This window comes from Camelus ferus, chromosome 19 (assembly GCF_009834535.1).
Source record: "Camelus ferus isolate YT-003-E chromosome 19, BCGSAC_Cfer_1.0, whole genome shotgun sequence".
Taxonomy (NCBI): Eukaryota; Metazoa; Chordata; class Mammalia; order Artiodactyla; family Camelidae; genus Camelus; species Camelus ferus.
The window spans coordinates 37601339-37621303 of NC_045714.1; the positions used below are offsets into that span (position 1 = coordinate 37601339).

At 38.0% G+C, this 19965-nt stretch overlaps 2 protein-coding genes across 3 annotated transcripts in view; one reads left to right on the forward strand and one right to left on the reverse strand.

Annotated features, from left to right (window-relative positions):
* Positions 1–19965, forward strand: part of LOC116658005 (60S ribosomal protein L29-like) — an 801314-nt gene that overhangs the window by 370599 nt on the left and 410750 nt on the right. The window lies entirely within an intron of this gene.
* The window catches only part of PIGU (phosphatidylinositol glycan anchor biosynthesis class U), a 79280-nt gene that overhangs the window by 40573 nt on the left and 18742 nt on the right, over positions 1–19965 (reverse strand). For both annotated transcript variants that reach the window (XR_004313212.1, XM_006188555.2), the window contains exons 3-6: positions 18170–18229; positions 17244–17306; positions 11400–11509; positions 9077–9177 (exon numbers count right to left, since the gene is read on the reverse strand). Coding sequence is in view for 1 of the 2 variants with exons in the window: in XM_006188555.2 (XP_006188617.2) it covers positions 9077–9177; positions 11400–11509; positions 17244–17306; positions 18170–18229 (334 nt within the window). In the remaining variant the exon portion in view is untranslated. The remainder of the gene's footprint in view (positions 1–9076; positions 9178–11399; positions 11510–17243; positions 17307–18169; positions 18230–19965) is intronic.

The following is a 19965-nucleotide window of genomic DNA, read 5'->3' on the forward strand; positions in this document are numbered from 1 at the left end:
TGGAAACATCCTATTTCTTAATCTCATCATTTTGTGAAAATTCATTGAACTGTACCCTAATGATTTGTACACTTTTCTGTATGTATGTTACACTTCAACAAAAAGTTATAATCTAAAAAAAGTCTCAGCAAGCAAGTAGGTAGGGGTCAGATCACGGAAAGCTTAGCTTGCACAACCATTCAGAAACATCCACCTACAAGCCTAGACATTACATCTCAAGTAATGCCTGAAATGGCAGCCTCATCTGGGCAAGAGCTAGGGCATCTCACTTCTTTAACCAAGAGGAATGATACCGAGACTGTGAATTTTATCAAAACAAGATATAATCTACCGTTTATCTGCTAGAATGGCCCAGATACTCAGAAACTAGGTTTTCTGTACAAGCTCTCGTCTTTGGCCCTATCGTAAGAATATTAAAGTAAATCAGTCAAATACATATGTGCACTGGCTATAGTATCAGGGAATTTCATTATCTACCCGATCTGGCTTTGAATATGTTTTCCAACTCTCTACTTGTGTCAGCATGGGGGCCAAAACAAGCCTGGGCAAGACCTGGGGCAACACTCTGCCTCCAGGGTCTACACCTTGAAGTGATCTGGGCCTAGCTGGCATAACTACAGGACAGAGGAGGAATGTAGGTGAGGTGGGGCTGCAGGGGCTGGTTCAGGATATGGAATTCAAGTAGAATGAGCAGAGACTGGGTCACAGATAGTGACCTGCACCAGGAGGACAGGTGGTGGAATAGACTGGGATGTGGTCCAAAGGGCTGAGGTTCCACAGCACACTCAGAAGAGGAAGCTGCACTAGGGCCTGACCAACCAGCAAGACTACTGGGCGGGAAGAGAGACTGGCGCCTGGCCCAACATACTATATTCCTTCCCCGGTGTCCTTTTAACAGCTCAGGCTTTTTCAGAGTAGTTCATCCATATCAATGATGATGATGATAATTCAATGAGCGCTCACATAGAACATAAGCACTTTACATGCATTAAGTCATTTAGTCCTTCCAATAACTCCATGAAGTGAGTACTATTACTATCCCCATTTTACAGATAAGTAAACTGAAAGACAGAGGTTATTTGCTCAGGGTCATATGAGTAATAGAATTTGAACTCAGGCAGTCTCATTCCAGAGCCCCCTGTCTTTAACTGCATCACTATGCAACCTTCTTGATCTCAATCTATGGCTATACCATAAAAATCACAATAAGCAGAGCAACTATCTGTTGAGTGGGTTTTGCTAAGGAATCATGCTAAGCATTTTGTGCTTCTTGTTTTTCTTCCACTGATCCATATTGAAGATCTTATCTCTGTGATCAAACTGAAGCTCTTGAGGTTGTGTGATTTGCCCCAGGCTACAGAGCTGGTAACTAGCACTAGCAGGTTTTGAAGTTGGGTTGATCTGACAAAACCTCAGTCTGCTTCATCCCAGGGTCCTTGGGTCCTTGGGTCTTTGGGTCCTCTAAGACTCTCTTCATGGGCAGGGCTCGACCCCAGAGGAACCTCATGGAAGTGATGGGCTCATCAGGCCTCAAAATCACCACTATTCTGTGTTCTTCCAGGGCAGGACTCCAGGAAAAGAACCTCTCATTTTAACCTTCTCTCAGTCTCCCCAGAAGGTTCAGGAAGACCCTGTCAGTCCTGAGGAATCTTTTAAGTAGGAGGATATTATTAAGAGGAACAATCAGCACTACCATTTAGCACATGCCCCCACAATATGCTAAGTATTTTACAAGTACCATCTCATTCGTTCTTTACATTCACTCTGCAGTGGGGACTGTTTCAATCCCTATGTTATAGATAAGGAAACTGAGGCCCAGGGCAGTTCAGTGACTTGCTTAAGGTTAGTACTGCCTGGAAATGATGGAGGTCGGATTAGCTACCAGATCTGTCTGACATCAGAGCAGCCTGAGCTCCTACTCTGGACTACTTCTGATAGCCCTGATCTTTCTTTTTCCTTGGGAAGCAAGTCCTGTCACATGGGCCTCTTCTGATGGAATAAGGAGAGTTGGAAGGGTCCTTAGGTGGCAAATCTCAAGAACTTCTAGTTTGGAGTCTCTCCTTGTTGACAAACATCAACAATGAACAAGGAGGAGTACCTATTAACATATGTCTGTTTTCTATTTTTAAAGTCTAATGAAGATGACTTCACAGGGATGGAGTATTTTAATTAGCTCACGGAAAGGCAGAGTACTCCTTCACCAAAGCCCCAACCTTTGAAGTGAAACCCAAGCTGCTCCACTAAACTAACATCAACCCTGCCCACAGACCTGAGTTTCCTGGCCAACACCCCAAGAAGGACATCACAATACAATGGCTTGGGCCTTGTCCTGGCCTGCGGCTGTCAGTGTGGCCCAGGCAACCGTGGGCTGCCACAAAGGAAGCCAAGGGAGGGCAAGTAGAAGGAGTCAAGGGGACAAAGCAAATGAGGCCACTCCCTTGGGGGACATCTGCTCCATGGAAGTGTGGAGAGAGAGTTGTCAAGTTTACTTCCCCTGTTCCTATCTTCTTATTAGTCAAGTTAATTTATTTTACATTATGTAGTGACCGAAGAAGCTTTGGGGAAAAAACAGCTATGAGGAGGAAATAAAAATTACCTATGAACTTACTCTACAGAAACAAGTACTACTCTTTTGGAATCTATTTTCTGTTTTTGTTGTTGTTTTAACATAGTTGAGATTTTATTTTATTAAAATATATAATTTCGTATTCAGCTTTAAAAAAATAAATGTATTCTCACGTAACATGATTATTTTCAAATATACAGATGGATAAACTGTATTTTCTTAAACTACATGGGCAAATGATGTTTTACTTAGCCATTCCTCTCTATTTGGAAGTACTTTCCAATTTTCCCAATTATTCAAAATAATCCTGCAGTTAATGACTTTGCATCATAAAGCTTGGTCTTGCATTGCATTAGGATAGATTTATTAAATATCTACTTACGTGGTACAAATATGAAATGTAGAAATATATCTTACAGATTTTATAACTGAATTAACTTTGCATATACTGTTAATAGGCATTAATAATACACTCAAAGAGTTAGAATAGTTCAGAGACCTAACTAAAACGGAATTCTTCAAATATTTTAACAGATTAGAAATGTTACTTGTGATGGTCTCTATTTACTGCTGCCAACAATAGAAAATAACTTAAGATTCCAGCAAAAGGGAAAGCCTGGGACCCCATGACAAATATACCTGAGGAATGAAAGTATGGTGATAGAAAATTTTACTTCTCATCTCATATGTTTGAATTTCTTTTATTTTTATCAAGTATTTGAACTACTAAAATTTTTAAAAATTAAATTTAGATTGAAAGAAACTAACAAATGTGTGACCAATGTCATACATGATTCATAAAAAATAAGTAATAAAAGTAATATAAAATTGTGTATATAACATTATAAAAATGTTTATAAATTCACTTGACAGAAATCTGGAGTGACATAACCTTTCCATTGACTTACAGGGTCTTATGAAAGGTGTTTTTTAAATGGCACACTTTACATTTCTGTGTGAGACTCCCATTGCACACACCTCAGAGGGCATGTCTTCAGTCTTTCTACTTTTGCACTTGGCTATTTTAAAGGTGACATTTCCAAAGGCCAGTGCTCAGTCCTTCTGCCAGGCTGCAGCATATAGGCCTTACTTTAATGGACACCAGGCACCTTGATAAGTGAGTCTACCTGAGCTCGACACTCTGGAAACAGGAACTGAGACAGGACTCACAGACATCAAAGAGTCTCCACTATTTCAAAGTTGTTATTGACAAAATGACCACAATCTTCAGAACATGAGAATTTAGGTTATGCAATATCTAATCATTTCAAGTAACTTGATAATAAGTTAAACTAGACAGCCTACAGAAAGACCACCCATGTCCACTCCAAGAGAAGCAATGTCTTATGAAGACCTAAGTCACTGCCATGTGCCCTCTAGAAAAGGTAAGTATACTCTAAGTAAAAGGTTATGTACACATTTTGATTATTTCCTGAGTGTGCAACTATTTAGCCACAATATAGGGAAATAAGTGCTCTCATACACTTCTTATGGGAGTATAAATTGGTAAAACTCTTGAAGGCAATTCAGTGATACATTTCAGAAATCCTAAAGAAGATAAACACCCCATGACACAATAATTCTATTTCTAGAACTTTATGGTAAGAAATTAATTGAACATGGGTATGAAAATTACTGTATATAGAAAATTAACTGTAGCATTATTTAAATAGATGAAAACAGGGAACTTATTTAAATATTATAATAGTAGAAGTTGGTTAAAGAATTTCTATATATTCATCAATGCACTGGAATAGTATGCAGCCATTAAAAATGACAGACTAAATGTTTATTGATATTTGTGGCAGGCTGTATTCTTGGCCCCAATTCTCTACCCTTCCCCGTGTCCATGCTCTTGGCCATGTAACTTTGCAGTGCCCTACCATGTGGACAAGATGGAAATACCCAGCCCAGAGCTCAGCCATGTGTTATGTTTTGGTCAATGGGATGTTAGCACACGTGATGCAACCAGAAACTTCAAAAGTGCATGCTTGATTGGGCTGCTCACAGTTGCGCCTCTGCCAACACTATGAGAAGAGCATGCCTAAATTAGTCCCCTGGTCATTGAGGATGACAGACATGTGGAGAAGAGCCCAGCCTAGATTAGCCAACTACAGCCAGCCATTGATGCATGAATGAGCCCTGATGAAATCAACACACTGCCTAGCCACATTCAACCTAGATCAGCTGACACCTAGCTGACTTACAGATGTATAAGCTAAGTAGATGCTTATTGTTGCTTTAGGCCACTGAGCTTTAGAGTGATTTGTCAAATAACATTTTTGTGGCAATAGTTAATTGATATAACATTTAAAAGTCTGAAAGAAAAATGGGGGGGGGGGAAATCTGGAAATATATACTTCCAATGCAATAGACTTCTAGTGAAAAACGGTGGATTAATCACATTTATATCATCTCCCTCTCCAAAAACCTCACTAAAAGGACAATAGAGCGTTAAAACTAGTATGAAATCACAATAAACAGAAGAGGTGATTATAGAAAAATAAATTAATGCAATAGCAGAAACATTAAAAGCAGGGAAGAGGGATAAATGACTAAGTTATATGAAAGAAATTATAGCCCAATGGCCTGCAAACAGGAATACCAATAGAAGTCAGGCCAACTCACCCCACACAACTTCTGAGAAATTCAGCACCTTGAAGGTATCAGATATTAGGGAAGGTGGGGGTAAGGTACAGAGATGAAAATCAGGCTGAAAGTTTGTATACCAACCAGCCAGAACCCCAGGTCTCATCTCAACTATGTGCAGCCAGGTGACTACCCCTATATACCTTATCCCTCTAACTTTCTACTCCATCATCAGAGACTGTAGTTCTGAAGAAAATTAACTAAAGAGGCACAGGCCTAGGGATACAATGCACAGTAATGGGCTGAGGAGAAGTGTGAGCTGAAGAGTAATGAGATTACATAAAATCTACACATTGCCATCAGCCACCCCTTGTTCCTGCTGTCACAACTCCAGCAGCTGGTTACATGAACCTCCTGCCCCACTGCCACTGTAACTTTGCTACCCTTAGGCAGGAAATTGGAGGATTCCTCTCTGAAAAAACTAAATATTTTCAGAGGAAAAGAAAACCTATAAATGATGACATTTAGGGATACCTCCAACAGAAAGGGTCAGCCTGCTGCCTGATCTCCCTACAGTGAGAATGATCCATCAAGTCCTGCCCATGCACAGAGTCATAAATCAACATGTCAGTGCTTTGGTCCTAAATCATAAGCAGACAGCCAAAGATTAGCATAAATAAGAGAAAATCCTCCCATACGAAAGACAAGGCCCAAAGCAGATAGAAAAAAAGGGGGGGGGGGGCTGCCAGGGAATCCAGGAAGACAAAGAGATTATGCTTGTAATAGGTGGAAACTGAAAACAAAAACAAAAACAAAAACAAAAGAACTCAAAGGGATAAGAGAGGATATTGTCATGATAAAATAATAATGATGCTTCAAAGAAATGACTGGAGACCAAGAAAGAACTTGAAAGTATAAAATGAAACTTAAAAATTCAATACAAAAGTTGGAAGATAAAAACAAAGAACTATTCCATAAAAACTAGAGGAAGTAAGTAAAAATGATGTGGGAAAAAATCATTAGAAAAATAAAATATGCAAATTTGATCAATCAAAAAAAGTCCAATATCCAAGAGACATCCCAAACAAGAGGACACAAAAAACAGAGAGCAGAGATCTGAAAAATAGTACAGGAATATTTTCCCGAACTTAAGGACACTAGTCTCTTATTGAAAGGGCCTACCAAGTGCACAGCATAATGAATTTAAAAAAGATCCATGTCGAGACATAGCATCATGAAATTTCAAAACGCTAAGGAGAAAAAGGAGATCCTAAAATCTTCCAGAAAAAAAAAAATTAGGTTACATATAATGGCATCAAACTGCCCAATAGCAACCAGGATGCTAGAAGCAATGCCTTCAAAATTCTGAAGGAAAAGTTTTTCCGGTCTAGAATTCTATACCTTGCCCCCACTATTAATTTGGTGCTAAATTAGAACAAGGACAATTTTCATACGTGGAAAGACTCAAAATATGTATTTCATACACCCTTTTTTAGAAGACTACTAGAGGAAGTGCTTCAGCAAAACTGAGGGAAAAAATCAATAAAGCAAAAGGGAATGCAGGAAAGAAGGGATACAACACAAGAGAATTATAAAGGGGAGTTCTAGCATGATAGCTTTGCATCAGGACTAGGTAACAACCAGGACAGACTGGCAGAGGACGAAGGATGTGTGAGGCAGGTCTCCAGAAAAATAATGGAACCAATAGACTATCTGATATATTTAAGCATTATTTAGAAACTTCAGACATACTTAGTTTTACTGTACTCTGCAGATACTGTGTTTTTTACAGATTGAAGGTCTGTGGCAACCTTGCGTCAATTAAGTCTCTCAGCCATTTTTCCAGCAACATTTGCTCACTTCAGGACTCTGTGTCATACTTTGGTAATTCTTGAAATATTTCAAACTTTTTCATTATTATTTCTTTGCTTTAATAATCTGCAATTAGTGATCTTTGATGTTACTACTATAATTGTTTTGGGACACCACATGCCCATATATGATGGTGAGCTTAACTGATAAATGTTGGGCCTGTTCTGACTGCTCCACCAACCAGCAGTTCCCCTCTCTCTCTCTCGCCTCAGGCCTCCCTATTCCCTGAGACACAGCAATACTGAAATTAGGCCAGTTAATAATCCTACAATGGCCTCTAAGTGTTCAAGCCAAAGACTTGCACGTCTCTCACTTTAAATCAAAAGCTAGAAGTAATTAAGCTTAGTGAGGAAGGCACATCAAAAACTGAGACAGGCCGAAAGCTAGGCCTCTCACCTGTTAGCCAAGTTGAGAATGAAAAAGTAAGGTTCTCGAATGAAATTAAAAGTGCTTCTCCAGTAGCACATGAATGGTAAGAAAGTGAAACAGCTTTATTGCTGATGTGGAGAAAGTTTCAGAATGGTCTGGAGAGATCAAACCAGCTACAACATTCCCTTAAACCAAAGCCTCATCCAGAGCCAGGCCCAACTCTCTCCATTTCTATGATGGCTGAGAGAGGTGAGGAAGATGCAGAAGAAAAATCTGAAGCTAGCAGAGGCTGTTTCACAAGGTTTAAGGAGAGAAGCCATCTCCACAATGTAAAAGTACAAGGTGAAGCAACAAGTGCTGATGTAGAAGCTGCAGCAAGTTACCCAGAAGGTAATTAATGAAGATGGCTACACTATACCCAGATTTTCAATGTAGACGAAACAGCCTTCTACTAGAAGAAGATGCCATCTAGGACGTTCATAGTTAGAAAGGAGAAGTCAATGCCTGGCTTCAAAGCTTCAAAGGACAGGCAGATTCTCTTGTTAGGGGCTAATTTTTTGGCAATAAAATATTTTAAATTAAGATGTATACATTTTTAAAAACATAATTCTACTGCATACTTAACACACTACAGTATAGTGTAAACATAACTTTTATATGCACTGGGAAACCAAAAAATTCATGTGACTCGCTTTTATTGCAATATTTGCTTTACTGCTGTGGTCTGGAACCAAACCCACAATATCTCTGAGGTATGTTTGTATTACTGGGTACTTGACAGATCTAGCAGAGCAACTGAGGGAAAAAACAGTGATTAGTACAAAAAGACTAAGCAAAAAACAAACAAGCAAAAAAAGATAATTATTAACCCTGGGAAAAATAAAAGGTTGCACAAGAAAGAAAAAGTAACCACAGTTACTACTTTGTCCAGCAGTGAATAAAGCATATAGTGTCATAAAATATAGGTACTGACTACTGATTCAATCATAACTGTGATGTAACTTCTCTAGGAAAACTAGGTAAAGGGGAAGTGAAGATACTGGTACAAAAGAGCCAAATCTTTATCTCCTGTAATGACAATGGAATAGATAATGTCTAAAACTTATAATTCATGAAACAGCAATATGAGGTCTTATTTAGAAAGATGGAAATAAATACTAGCAAAATCCAGAAAGCAGTTTCTTCAAAGAAGTTGAACTAGGGGTGGGAAGACAGAGGCAGAGGGCTGCTGTTCTCATTAAGTAAGTCCTTTAGAAGTTTTTTGCTTTTTGTTTAAACTATGTTAACAGTGACTTTCTGAGTGGTAGTTTTTCAGGATGTTTCAATTAATTTTTTTCCCTTGGCTTATCTAAATTTTCTATAATAGTCTTGTATTACTTGTGTAATTCTTTTAAATGGTTTTTTAATTAATTTATTGTTGTATTATTTATTTATTCATTCATTCATTCATTCATTTATTTATTTTGGCAGAGGGGAGGTAGTTCGGTTTTATAATTTACTTTTAGAGGAGGTACTGAGGATTGAACCCAGGGCCTCATGCATGCTTAGGGTATTGAGCTATACCCTCCCCAGCTAAATGTTTTGAAGTGTTACATTGTTTTTGTTTTTATTTTTTAATCTACAGCATAAAATCCTACAAAAATCAGGGACTGAGCTTTGTACTTTCCTTCAGGGCCTTACCTTTTATCGTGGTCAAAATGAAGAAAGCGATGAGGGCGTTGTTGATGGCGCAGGTAGACTTGGCAACACAAGACAAGACCGTGTAGGGATTTAAGAGATAGCTGGGAAAACACACATATTTGGCATTAGTAATCCTGGTCAAAGGACCAGGGAGTCCTGGCCACCATAGCCAGGAAGTTCAAGAGGTTTACTAAAAGCATACTCAAGGGAAGGCAACTTCTTGCTTAGAAATGAGTTCTCCTATGTAAAAGAGAATGGAATGGGGTTGGGGTCAATGAGGAAAAGGCACTGAAAATTCAGTATGTTCTATGCCATGTGTTATATGGAAAACTGTCATATTTCATCATCACAGAGAACATATGAACCAGTGATAACATTACTCCCATTCTGCAGATAGGAAACTGAGACTCAGCAGTTAAGTAACTAGCCCAAGGGTTTATAAGCTAACAAATATATTCAAAATCAGGTCTTTCTGGCTCTAAAGCCTATGTTCTTTCTATCACTTCAGACTTCAAAAATGATAAAAATTCTACCACTTACCACAGAGCCATATATTTTAGGAATGGATACAGTTGTCTCTGAAGACCGGGAAAGTACTTTTTCCTCAATCAGTTTCCTAGGCTCTGACACAAGCTACCCAGGTTCAAGAGATAAGAACAGTTTAAATCTACCCCTCTTGGTAGTCAGGCTGTATTTACCAAGCCAGACCCAAGGACAGAATAAGTACCTGCTGAATTCAACAAGCTAGGTGCCATAGAACTTCTCATGACAACCTGAACTTCTACTGGGAAGGAAGTAAGCTGAAACATTTAGTCTTTTCCTGAGGTGGGAAGGAATGGACTAAGACAATGAATTTGAAATGCTGAATAGGAAAACCTTATACAGTCACAAGAGATTATTATTTTTACTTATTTTTATCCTGCTTCCACAAAAGATTTGAGGCAGCTCAAATGAGAACAGATAAGAAATAATAGCAAAATTAAAACAGAAATAAAGAATCAAGACCAGGGAAAACATAAATAAAAGGAAAAAATGAAAGTCAGGGAAAGAAGACCAAATGGGCTTCCTACAGCACTGTAATAATCAGCTTTAAATCTGGCTCTGAGTTTCCTGGCAGACAAAGTGAAAAGGGAGACCAGTTACATAATTCTGATTATCAGATAGGAAGAAAGATACCAGTGTCTCAGGGAGAGATTATAATTATTATTCACAAATAAAGACCTTAAATTCAATACCTCCTGGGGCTGTAAGATTAGCAGTTCTAAAGCCAAAGCCCAGAAATCGTCGGTGTTTTTTTTTCAGCAATTACAGACAGGCTTGTTACACAACCTTTAAAGAAATGGTTGCTGCTATTACAAAACTACCCCCAGGAGACATCTGAGTCCATAAGGGATTCATAATGTTGCCAAACCTCTGGTTCTCCCACCAATATTTCTGAAATACATAGATATGAACTGATACCTCAAATTTGTTTGGTGGGAGGAGGAAAAAAACCTAAATTCTAAATAGCAGGTGATGTTCAAGAAGCAGCCACATAGCCAACTATCTGGAATACTAAATAGGAGAGTCACACACAAGGCAGAGGGTTGAATAAACTGTCCTCATAAGGCCCCTTCTAAATCTGAAGTTCTAAGGTCATGTTTTTCCATGAGGAAACTTGTCTCTCTTGTTTACTGTGTATCCTTAGAAACTAGGATATTATTAATATTTAATGACTGTTAGTTGACTGAATAATTATTCACATTTGCCTATCTGAGGAATATAAACGGGAATAATCTAAAGTAATTAAAATTATGGGCAGTACTAAGTACTCCGAGAGAATCCTTTCATAGAGCCGCAGTAAGATCCACTCTCCCATACTGGTCACCCAGCTGGGATGGGTCTGTTTGGCACTTGACTTCAGTTTTCTGAACCACAAATAGGGGACTAAATTGTAGATGAAAACACAGGAGTTGCTCAAAACAACAGCTAAATAAACATCAGAATTTTATTCAATCTATATATCACAACTGAAGAAACTTTTATTTATTTATTTCTAGAAACACTGGTTACAAGTAGGCTGGAGCCCAGATCAGCATCAAGTGAAAAAGCATTTGTGAAGGGTTGATTGTGCATGTGGCTGTTTGAGGCTTTGTCCCAAAAGAGACAGAATGGCTCTGTCTCTTTTCCTGGCCAAAGTCCCAGTTGTGCAACAGAACTATAGCAAATACTTGATGACTAAGACTGCAAATCTCCAAAAATACAGCAAACAACATGAGAAAGTCTCATCAGGTTTTCCTCACATTCGCTGGCACTGAGTCCTGTTCTGTCAGAGAATACTTACAACAGGGCCACTTTCAGAGGGATGTAGCGCATTTCCATAGGGGTACGGATGAGTTCGGCCACATCTGGGGCATACTGGTCTAGTTCCAGGAGGAGCTTCTGCTTTTTAAACTGGAAAAAAAAGAAGACAAAACACATGAAACAAACAAATTAGTTCCCACTGCTTTTAGGATGAAGACAAAAGTCCTTCCATGGCCCGCATGGCCAGCCTAGCCTGGCCCTACCTCCCCAGGCTCATCTCACACCTGCTCCCTGGCACCTCTCACTTTCTGGGCCCAAGCGTCATGAATATGCCACACCCTTCCTGCTCCCAGGTCTTTGCATTTAACCTGGAACAACTTCTTCGTTTCTTTCCCTAGTTAACTCCCACGTAGTCTTTAGATCTCAGTTAAATTATCACTTCCTCAGGAAGGCACACTCTCCCCTGACTGTAAAATCTCCCTACTATATGCATTCTTTCATAACACTGTTTACAGTTAGAATTTTTTTATTTATTGATGTGACTGACTAATATCTTTCTCCCTCACTGGACTATGAGTTCCATGAGGGCAGGGACCATGTTTATTTGCCAATACCTGGCACAGTGGGCAAACAATAAGTATCTGTTCAATGGCTAAATGAATGACTGAATAGTAAAGCAAAGTTTTTAGCCATTTTGAGGAGTTATCATCAGTGTCCTAAGGATTCCAAAGTTCCATCAGCAAAGCGAAATATTTTCATGCAAAATGGAATGATCCCCCAAATGTCACAGTGTCCGGAGTTTTCTTCTGAGCTCTCCTGTTTCAAGTTTCCGACTTCCGCAGAGGAAGTGGGGAATGATCATGATGAAGAGGAGGAAGAGGGCTGGGTGTGGCTGGGCAGCTGGATAGTTAAGAGGGAGTGAGATGGGGGTGGAAAGCTCTTGCCTTCCCCTTTGTGTGTCCCAACAAGTTCATGGGTGTGTTCCAAATGAAAAAAAGTTAGGCAACCCTATAAGCAAACATGGGTCAGACAACAGATGGAAAAAGCCTCCGAACCCAAAATGGGTAGCCCTGCTGATTTAATGATCTTATTTAGAAAGTATAAAATCAATGCTGCAACCTATTATAAAACAGAGCAATTCAGAGAAGCCAAAGTAGTGTGTGATTAAAGATTTAATGATGAAAAATGCAGACAGAAACAGAATACATACTGCACTGCACCATTTAGATAAAGTTAAAAGCATGTAAAATAATACTGGATGTTTTTTAGGAATATTTACAAATGTAGTACAAGTTAAGGCCATGTGTGGGAATGATAAACACTAAATTCAGAACAGTGGGAACTGCTGAGACAGGGACTAAAGAGATAAAAGTATCAGAGAGAAGCAATTATATGTAAAATGTTTAATTTTTTTAAGCTGAAATAGGTTCACAGTATATATTATTCTTATATATGTTTTCATGTCTTAGGTATTTCAGAATTTTTTAAATTTTAAAATAAAAAAATAATAAAAGAGCCATTTTTCAGTTCAAAAGAAAATCCAGGAGTAGAGGTAACCCCAGATTTCTTGCCTAGGTTTAGGCAGAGGTTTAATCAGAAAGCCTGAACAAACTTCAAAAGCCTCCCTTTGATCACCTCTGAGAGTCCAAGTTAAGCAGTGGGAATTATCATCAGTAAGATTTATGCTGCCATTCACAGCTGGGGTTATTTAATTAAAAGGGTAAAATATAAACTAAGGTGCTTTTATCAGAGAGAAGGGGGCTGGCTCAGCAAACAAAGCACTTAATGAGGACAGCTGCAGCAGCGGCAGGACAGGGGCCCCACTGGCTAGGGGGTTCTGGAGTTCTACCACAAAAGGAAGACTGCCTGGAGGGTGTGAGCTCCACAAAGGCAGCTGTTAAAAGGGAACAAGGAGTTCACCCAGGAGCAGCCAGAGAGACAGGTGGGAATGTAGACCCATTCCCAGGCTGGAAGCCAGCCAGCAGGACTACAGTAAGAGATGGAGGCAGCTAAACAAGGATGTGTAGACCCTGGACAAAGGTGAATTGTGCCAAGAAGGAAAGAAGGAGACTTCTTTGTAATCCCAATCTTCTAAAATACTTTAAAACAGAAATTTTATGAAACGAGAGTCTCCAGGAGAGGGCAGTCAGGTCAGCAGTCCCCTGATTCTCTGCTACGCCTCTTTTTGTCTCCTCCAGGCTCATCAGCATTGCTGCCACTATGCCTGACCTCATAGGCTCAGGATTGGCTCAGACCCCCTAAGCACCAACAAAGTCCCTTTTAAAAATCCCCATGCATCCAGTTAGAGGCAGGAAAGGGGCTAAAAATCTAAGGAAAATTAAACACACACATACACACACACCAAGAAATTACGAGAAGTATAAAAATAAATGAGGTTGAGGAGTACAACTTAAAAGCCAAAGATATTTCTTGATATATTCAGCAGTTATGACAAAGATGATATTTAAGGCTAGCACAGGAGAGGTTAAAAGTGACCTAAAAGGTGATTACCTGGACATGTGTTACCTTTGTGATCATTAATCAGTTTGTACACAGATGTTTGTATGCTTTTCCGTATGTATGTTACATTTTAGCAGAACTTTTTCAATTAAAAAAAAAAATCTCCAGGGTGGGGTTTTCCTTCCTTTTTACCCACTACTCCATGCAGCCATTTCCTTGTCCCCTGCAAGGTATGGTTTTGCAAATTCTCCTACTCCAAATAATGAGCTTTTTCTAATCACTAAAGCTGTGTCTACACCCATTTGCACTGCCAAAACCTATAATGCGGATGAGGGGAGGTTAGGGAGTGAATACTACACCCTCACTGCATCTCCAAGTGTTAGCCTCAACACATTCCAAATTCAGGAGCCTGTTCTCCATGTTCACAACCCTCTAAACACATTAAGGGGATACAGGTTTTCATCACTCCCTATCAAACCACCTGCAGCTTTCTGACATGAATTCTGAGTTCCAACTAGGAAGCACAATCTCAGTAAAGGACAGACTAGAATAATGTGGTTTTTTTCAAGTAAGGTAGATGTAAAATGTTGAGAATCAATTGGTCACAATCAATCAGCATTCATACTCCACATGCTAACAGTTGGAGATAGGGGTGGGGATGGAGTCTGCCCTCTCTGCACCATAGTTTTCCAAGATGCATTTGGGTGTAGACACAGTTTCATTACCAGAGATAAAAAGTCTCAAATCCCAGCAAGACTAAATACTTCCAGACTCTATGTTATGGGCTCATTCTGACATTGGGAAAGATTTGGGAAAAGATGTGTTCATATTCTATTCAAATTAACAGTAATACATTAGTATTAACAAAATCTGCCATTTAGAATGAGTTAATTTTTGACACAATGTAAATAAAACTCTCATTCTGACCAAAAAACTTAATGTTCTAGTAGGCTGAATTCTGAGGATGGAGAACAAAATTATTCCAAATTTTTATTCAGTTGGTGATAACAGAATGACTTGGTGTGCTAAAAAAAGCAGGGTATTGACAACCACTCATTTGGTTTTCTCTCTCCCTCTTTAAATCACACAAAGAAAAAAAAACATAAAAATCTCTATATGGTTCCATATAAACTCAGAAATAATTAAGAAATGAATTAAAATTATTGGTGCTCTAAACTAAATATATCTCTTCTATTGACATTGAAGCCTGACTTTGGTAAGAAACTCAGTGAAACCCAGTTTCATTACTTCCCCATAAGCTTCTTCCCCCATTAAAAATTGTTTTAATTGGAGTATATGACAGTTGATCAAAATTAAAAATAGGAATACATATGATGGTAGCATCCCTAATCAACTTTCATTAAAAAGCATTCCAGTTTTACATTTTGGTTGAAAAGATCTGACCGTGTTCTTAACTGAAAGCTACCAACCCTCCCTTAGATATTCATATATATCTCACTCACACACACACACACACTGGTGGGCAGAGACATGGATCTATTTTTTACTCCAGTGTTTTATATTAAAAACTTTCAAACTACAGAAAAGTTGAGAGAATAATTCAATAAAACACCTAGATCCACCAACTGTTAACATTTTGCTACATTTTCTTTATCTCTACACACACACACACACAATTTTTTTCCCCAACCATTTGAAAGTAAGTTGCAGATGTCATGATCCTTCAACTCTAAATATTTTAGCATATAACTTCAAAGAACAAAGGTTGGAGTTTATATATACACTCTATCTTGGGGAAAGAAAATAACCACTGCTATTTTATCTCTGAATTCCTCTGCTTATAAACGTCATGATCAGTTATTTCATCTCTCACCTTCCAGGGAATCCTGTTAAAGCATTTTACCTCAGCCCCTAAAATTTTCTTTTCTTTTCTAGCTTTCTTGAAACATAATTGACATATAACACTGTGTATAATCTACACAGTGTTATATGTCTACATGATGCCTTGATATATGTATATATTGCAAAATATTTACTACAATAAGGTTAGTTATCACATCCATACACCTAAAATAATTACCTGTGTGTGTGTGTGTGTGGTGAGAGTATTTAAGATTCACCCTCTTAGCAACTTCCAAGTATATAATACAATATTGTTAACTAGAGTTACTATGCTGCATATCAGGTATCTGGAACTTACTCATCTTATAACTGGAAGTTTGCACCCTTTGACCAACATTTCCCCATCTCCCCTAGCCCCTGGCAACCACCAATCTACTCTCTATTCCTATAAGTTTGACTTTTTTAGATTCCATATGTAAGTGAGATCACATAACATTTGTCTTTCTCTGTCTGACTTTATTTAGCACGATGTCCTCAAGGTTCATCCACGTTGTCACAAATGCTCCATTAGTTTAAGGTGTATACTCCCTGGTCTTAGTGATACGAAGTCTCTAACATGTAGTTCATAATCCTTGGGGAGGAATCAAGGACTCTTAGAGCACCAATAACAACTACGGACTTCCTTCTTGAAAAAAATGACATATGTATATACCTACACAATTTCTTCAGACCATTTCAAGGGTTTTATAGACCTGATAAGCCTATAAATGTACCCCAAGCTAAGAACCCTCTGTCTAGATACTTTAAAAATCTCTTTGAGATCTAACATTCTAGAATTCATCAACTTCATGTTTCTAATGACCAGTGCACAGAAAGACTGCTTTTTCTGGTTCTATTACCTGGTAACAGAAGTGAAAATGAACCACAAACAGACAACACCAGTGGGATTCAGCCTTCACTCACCCCAGTCTAAATCCTCTCAGTGGCTCCCAGCCAATCAAGGAGGACTGCAGCCAATTTCTCAAATTACTACATGGATGATACACATGGTTTACCTGTTAACTCTCTCAGAATTCAGGAAAATGAGAATGGTCCCACTATACAATTCTCCTTGGCTATTACATATGGATTAAGACTAACATTTACATCAATATTTTTTCAACAGGCATTTAATACACGCCAAATTTTCCAATTATGATTGCTCTCTTCAAGGAAACAGAAACTACATTGGGAATCCAGTTTTACCTTGGATAGGCATAACACAGAGAGTTAAAAGCTGTATTTTGCTTTCCTTTTGAAAGAAAAACTGGTGAAAGAAATGGAAGATTTTTAGGGTTCCTCATTAAAATAACTGTAGTTCAACTTCATTTGTTCTAGGAAGTCTGAACTTGGACAGGTGAGTAGGTATTAAGCTACATAGATCACGCTGATCTTTCTGTACCTATTGGTAAATTTGTCTTACTGGTTTGGTCATTCCAGGGCTGGCTGAACAAGCCAGAAGTTTCACTCCCACTTCTTAGTATTTTAAACAGTTGATCCTTAAGCATATGACCTTTGATTCTTTGTAATAACAGAGGTCAGCAGACTACCAAATTCCACTGGTTTTCCACTGACTACTCACCACAACTTTATTGAAGTCCTGGATTGCAAAATACAGGGCAATGGCAGTGATTGCATCAGTTATCTGTCAAATAAAATAAGACGAAGTGAACCCAATTAGTGTAGGAGTAATGGAATGGTGCCAAGAGTATGAAGTTTTTAGATGGTAGTGGACTATCCAGTACTAAATTCTTACAGTTAGAAAGAACCTCAACCCTCACTTTGACTACCCCAAGATAAAGCCTTTTCAGGGAGGTCTGCCCAGAAAACCCTGAGGATTAGGACCCATCTAGGCTTACATCAGTTTGGTGTCCCACATCTTCTCTGTAATTGCAAGTTATTTAAGTTTTCTATAAAATGAAAATTATATCCACTGCTTTGTAAGCCTGATATCTGTCAAGTGCTTAGCACACAGTAAATCCTCAATAAGCCACAGCCATTGTAATTATTAAGGAAGACCTCAGTGGACCTCCTACTTGACCCAGATTTTCAAGTCTAGATTAGGCAAGTGTTTCAAATTACTACACTGTCAAAACATAGCCCTGCTGTCTAAATTTTGAAGGTTCCTGCCCTGAAAGTCTTATCAGGCCTACGTCCTCTTCACAGCATCTCTTGGCAGAATGCTTAGGAAATTCAGGATGCCCTCTACACTGGCACCACAATTAAAGCCAATCATAGAATCTTGAAGTTAGAAATTCAAGACTACGTAGTCCAGAAATCAAATTTTTGAAGGTAAGGAACTGGAACTGGTCAGATGTCAGAGACTACTCCTTATGTCCATAATACTATCACAGTTCCATGAATTCACATTTAAGATAGCTTTTTGTGTTCATATTCTGAGAAACTCTTGAGCTCCTAAAACAAAATTTTTTTTTAAAAAACAAGAGGATAAAAAGACTGTAAAATTAAAAATACACACATACTGATTTTATGCACAAAGTTACTTACCATAAACACCAATTCAGCATAGTCAATCAGGAAATGAAAGAGGTATATTATTAATGGAGTCTGCAAGAAAAAAACACAAATTAAATTAAATCTTACTGTTATCAGTTTCCAGCATAGGGGATGAGGAGGAGGCTATTATGTCAACAAAAATCTCTTTCTTTCCTAGAATACTGTCCTACGCCAGTTGGTCAGCATACATCTGAGGGAGAATTATTTAGTAACACTGAATCATTTTGTGCCACTGGGACTATCTGCTGAATTGAGTAAAGAGAATAAACAAAATCTGATATGTGTTAAATACCTATTGAAGAACTGTTAACACAATAAAGATATGAGGAGAATCTTAGTTCTAAGACATATATAATATGTAAGGGAAACTCCATGGTGGACCAAGATTGCTGAATTCATAAAATAAAATGGAAAATGTTTTCCCTTCTTCTGTTCTCTGAGATGTTTTAGATGATTAGCATTACTTCCTCTTCGAAGAGTTGGGAAAACTAACTCACTGTGAAGCCATCTCGACCTGGATTTTCTTTGAGAGAAGATTTTAAATTACAGATTCAATTTATTTCACAGATAAGACACTCTTCAGATTTGCTATTTTTTCCTTGCCAGTTTAGGTAAATTGTGGTTTTCTAGAAATTCATCCATTTCATGTAAGTTTTCAAATTTGGGGGCATAAAGGTGTTTATAATATTTCTCTACTTAGTGTCTGCAGAAACTATAGTGATGTTTCCTTTTTCATTCCCAATGTTGGTAATTTGTACCTCCTGTTTTTTATCTTGACAAATTTTGCCAGAGATTTCTTAATTTTATTATCTTTCAAAGTACCAATTTTGGGCTTTGCTGATTATTATACTTTCATTTTCTATTTCATTAATTTCTATACTTTACCATATACAATTCTTTCTTCAACCTTTTCTGGGGATAATGGCTTTATCTTTTTCTAAAGATACCTAGATCACTGATTTTCAGACTTTCTTCTTTCCTAATACAGTTGACCCTTGAACAATGTGGGGATTAGCCATCCTGACCCCCTACACAGTCAAAAATATGAGTATAACTTTACAGTCAGCCTTCTATATCCAAAGTGCTGCATCCTTGTTGGGGAGGGTATAGCTCAGTGGTAGAGCACATGCTCAGCATGCATGAAGTCCTGGGTTCAATCCCCAGGATCCCCTCCATTCAAACAAACAAATAAATAACCTAATCACCTGCCCACCAAATAATATAAAATTTAAAAAAAAGTTCTGCATCCTTGAATTAAATCAACTTTGGATTGTGCAGTACTATAGTACATACTTACTAAGTGGATCTGTGAAGTTCAAGCCTGTGTTATTAAAGGGTCAACTGTATATTCACTTAAGGCAATAAATTTTCCTCTGAGTATGGTTTTAGCTGCTTCATACAAGTTTTGTTATGTTGTTTTTTTCAGTATGATTCAGTTCAAAGTATTCTAATTTCCACTGAGATTTCTTCTGTAATTGAGATTACTTTAAAATGTATAATGTTTAATTTCCAATTATTATAGGTTTCATTTTTATATTTTTGTAATGTATTTATTACTGTGGTCATAGAAAATGATGTCAGTCATTTCAAATGTGTTGTGAAGTTGCTTTGTGATCCATCATACAGTCAGTTTTGGTAAGTGCTCCACATACATTTGGAAAGAATGTGCGTACTAACATTTATGGGTGTAATAGTCTATGTATGACATCTAGGTTAAGTATGCTAATGATCTGTTCAAATCTGCTATTTCCTTATTAATTTTTTGGTCTGTTTGTATCAGTGATTGA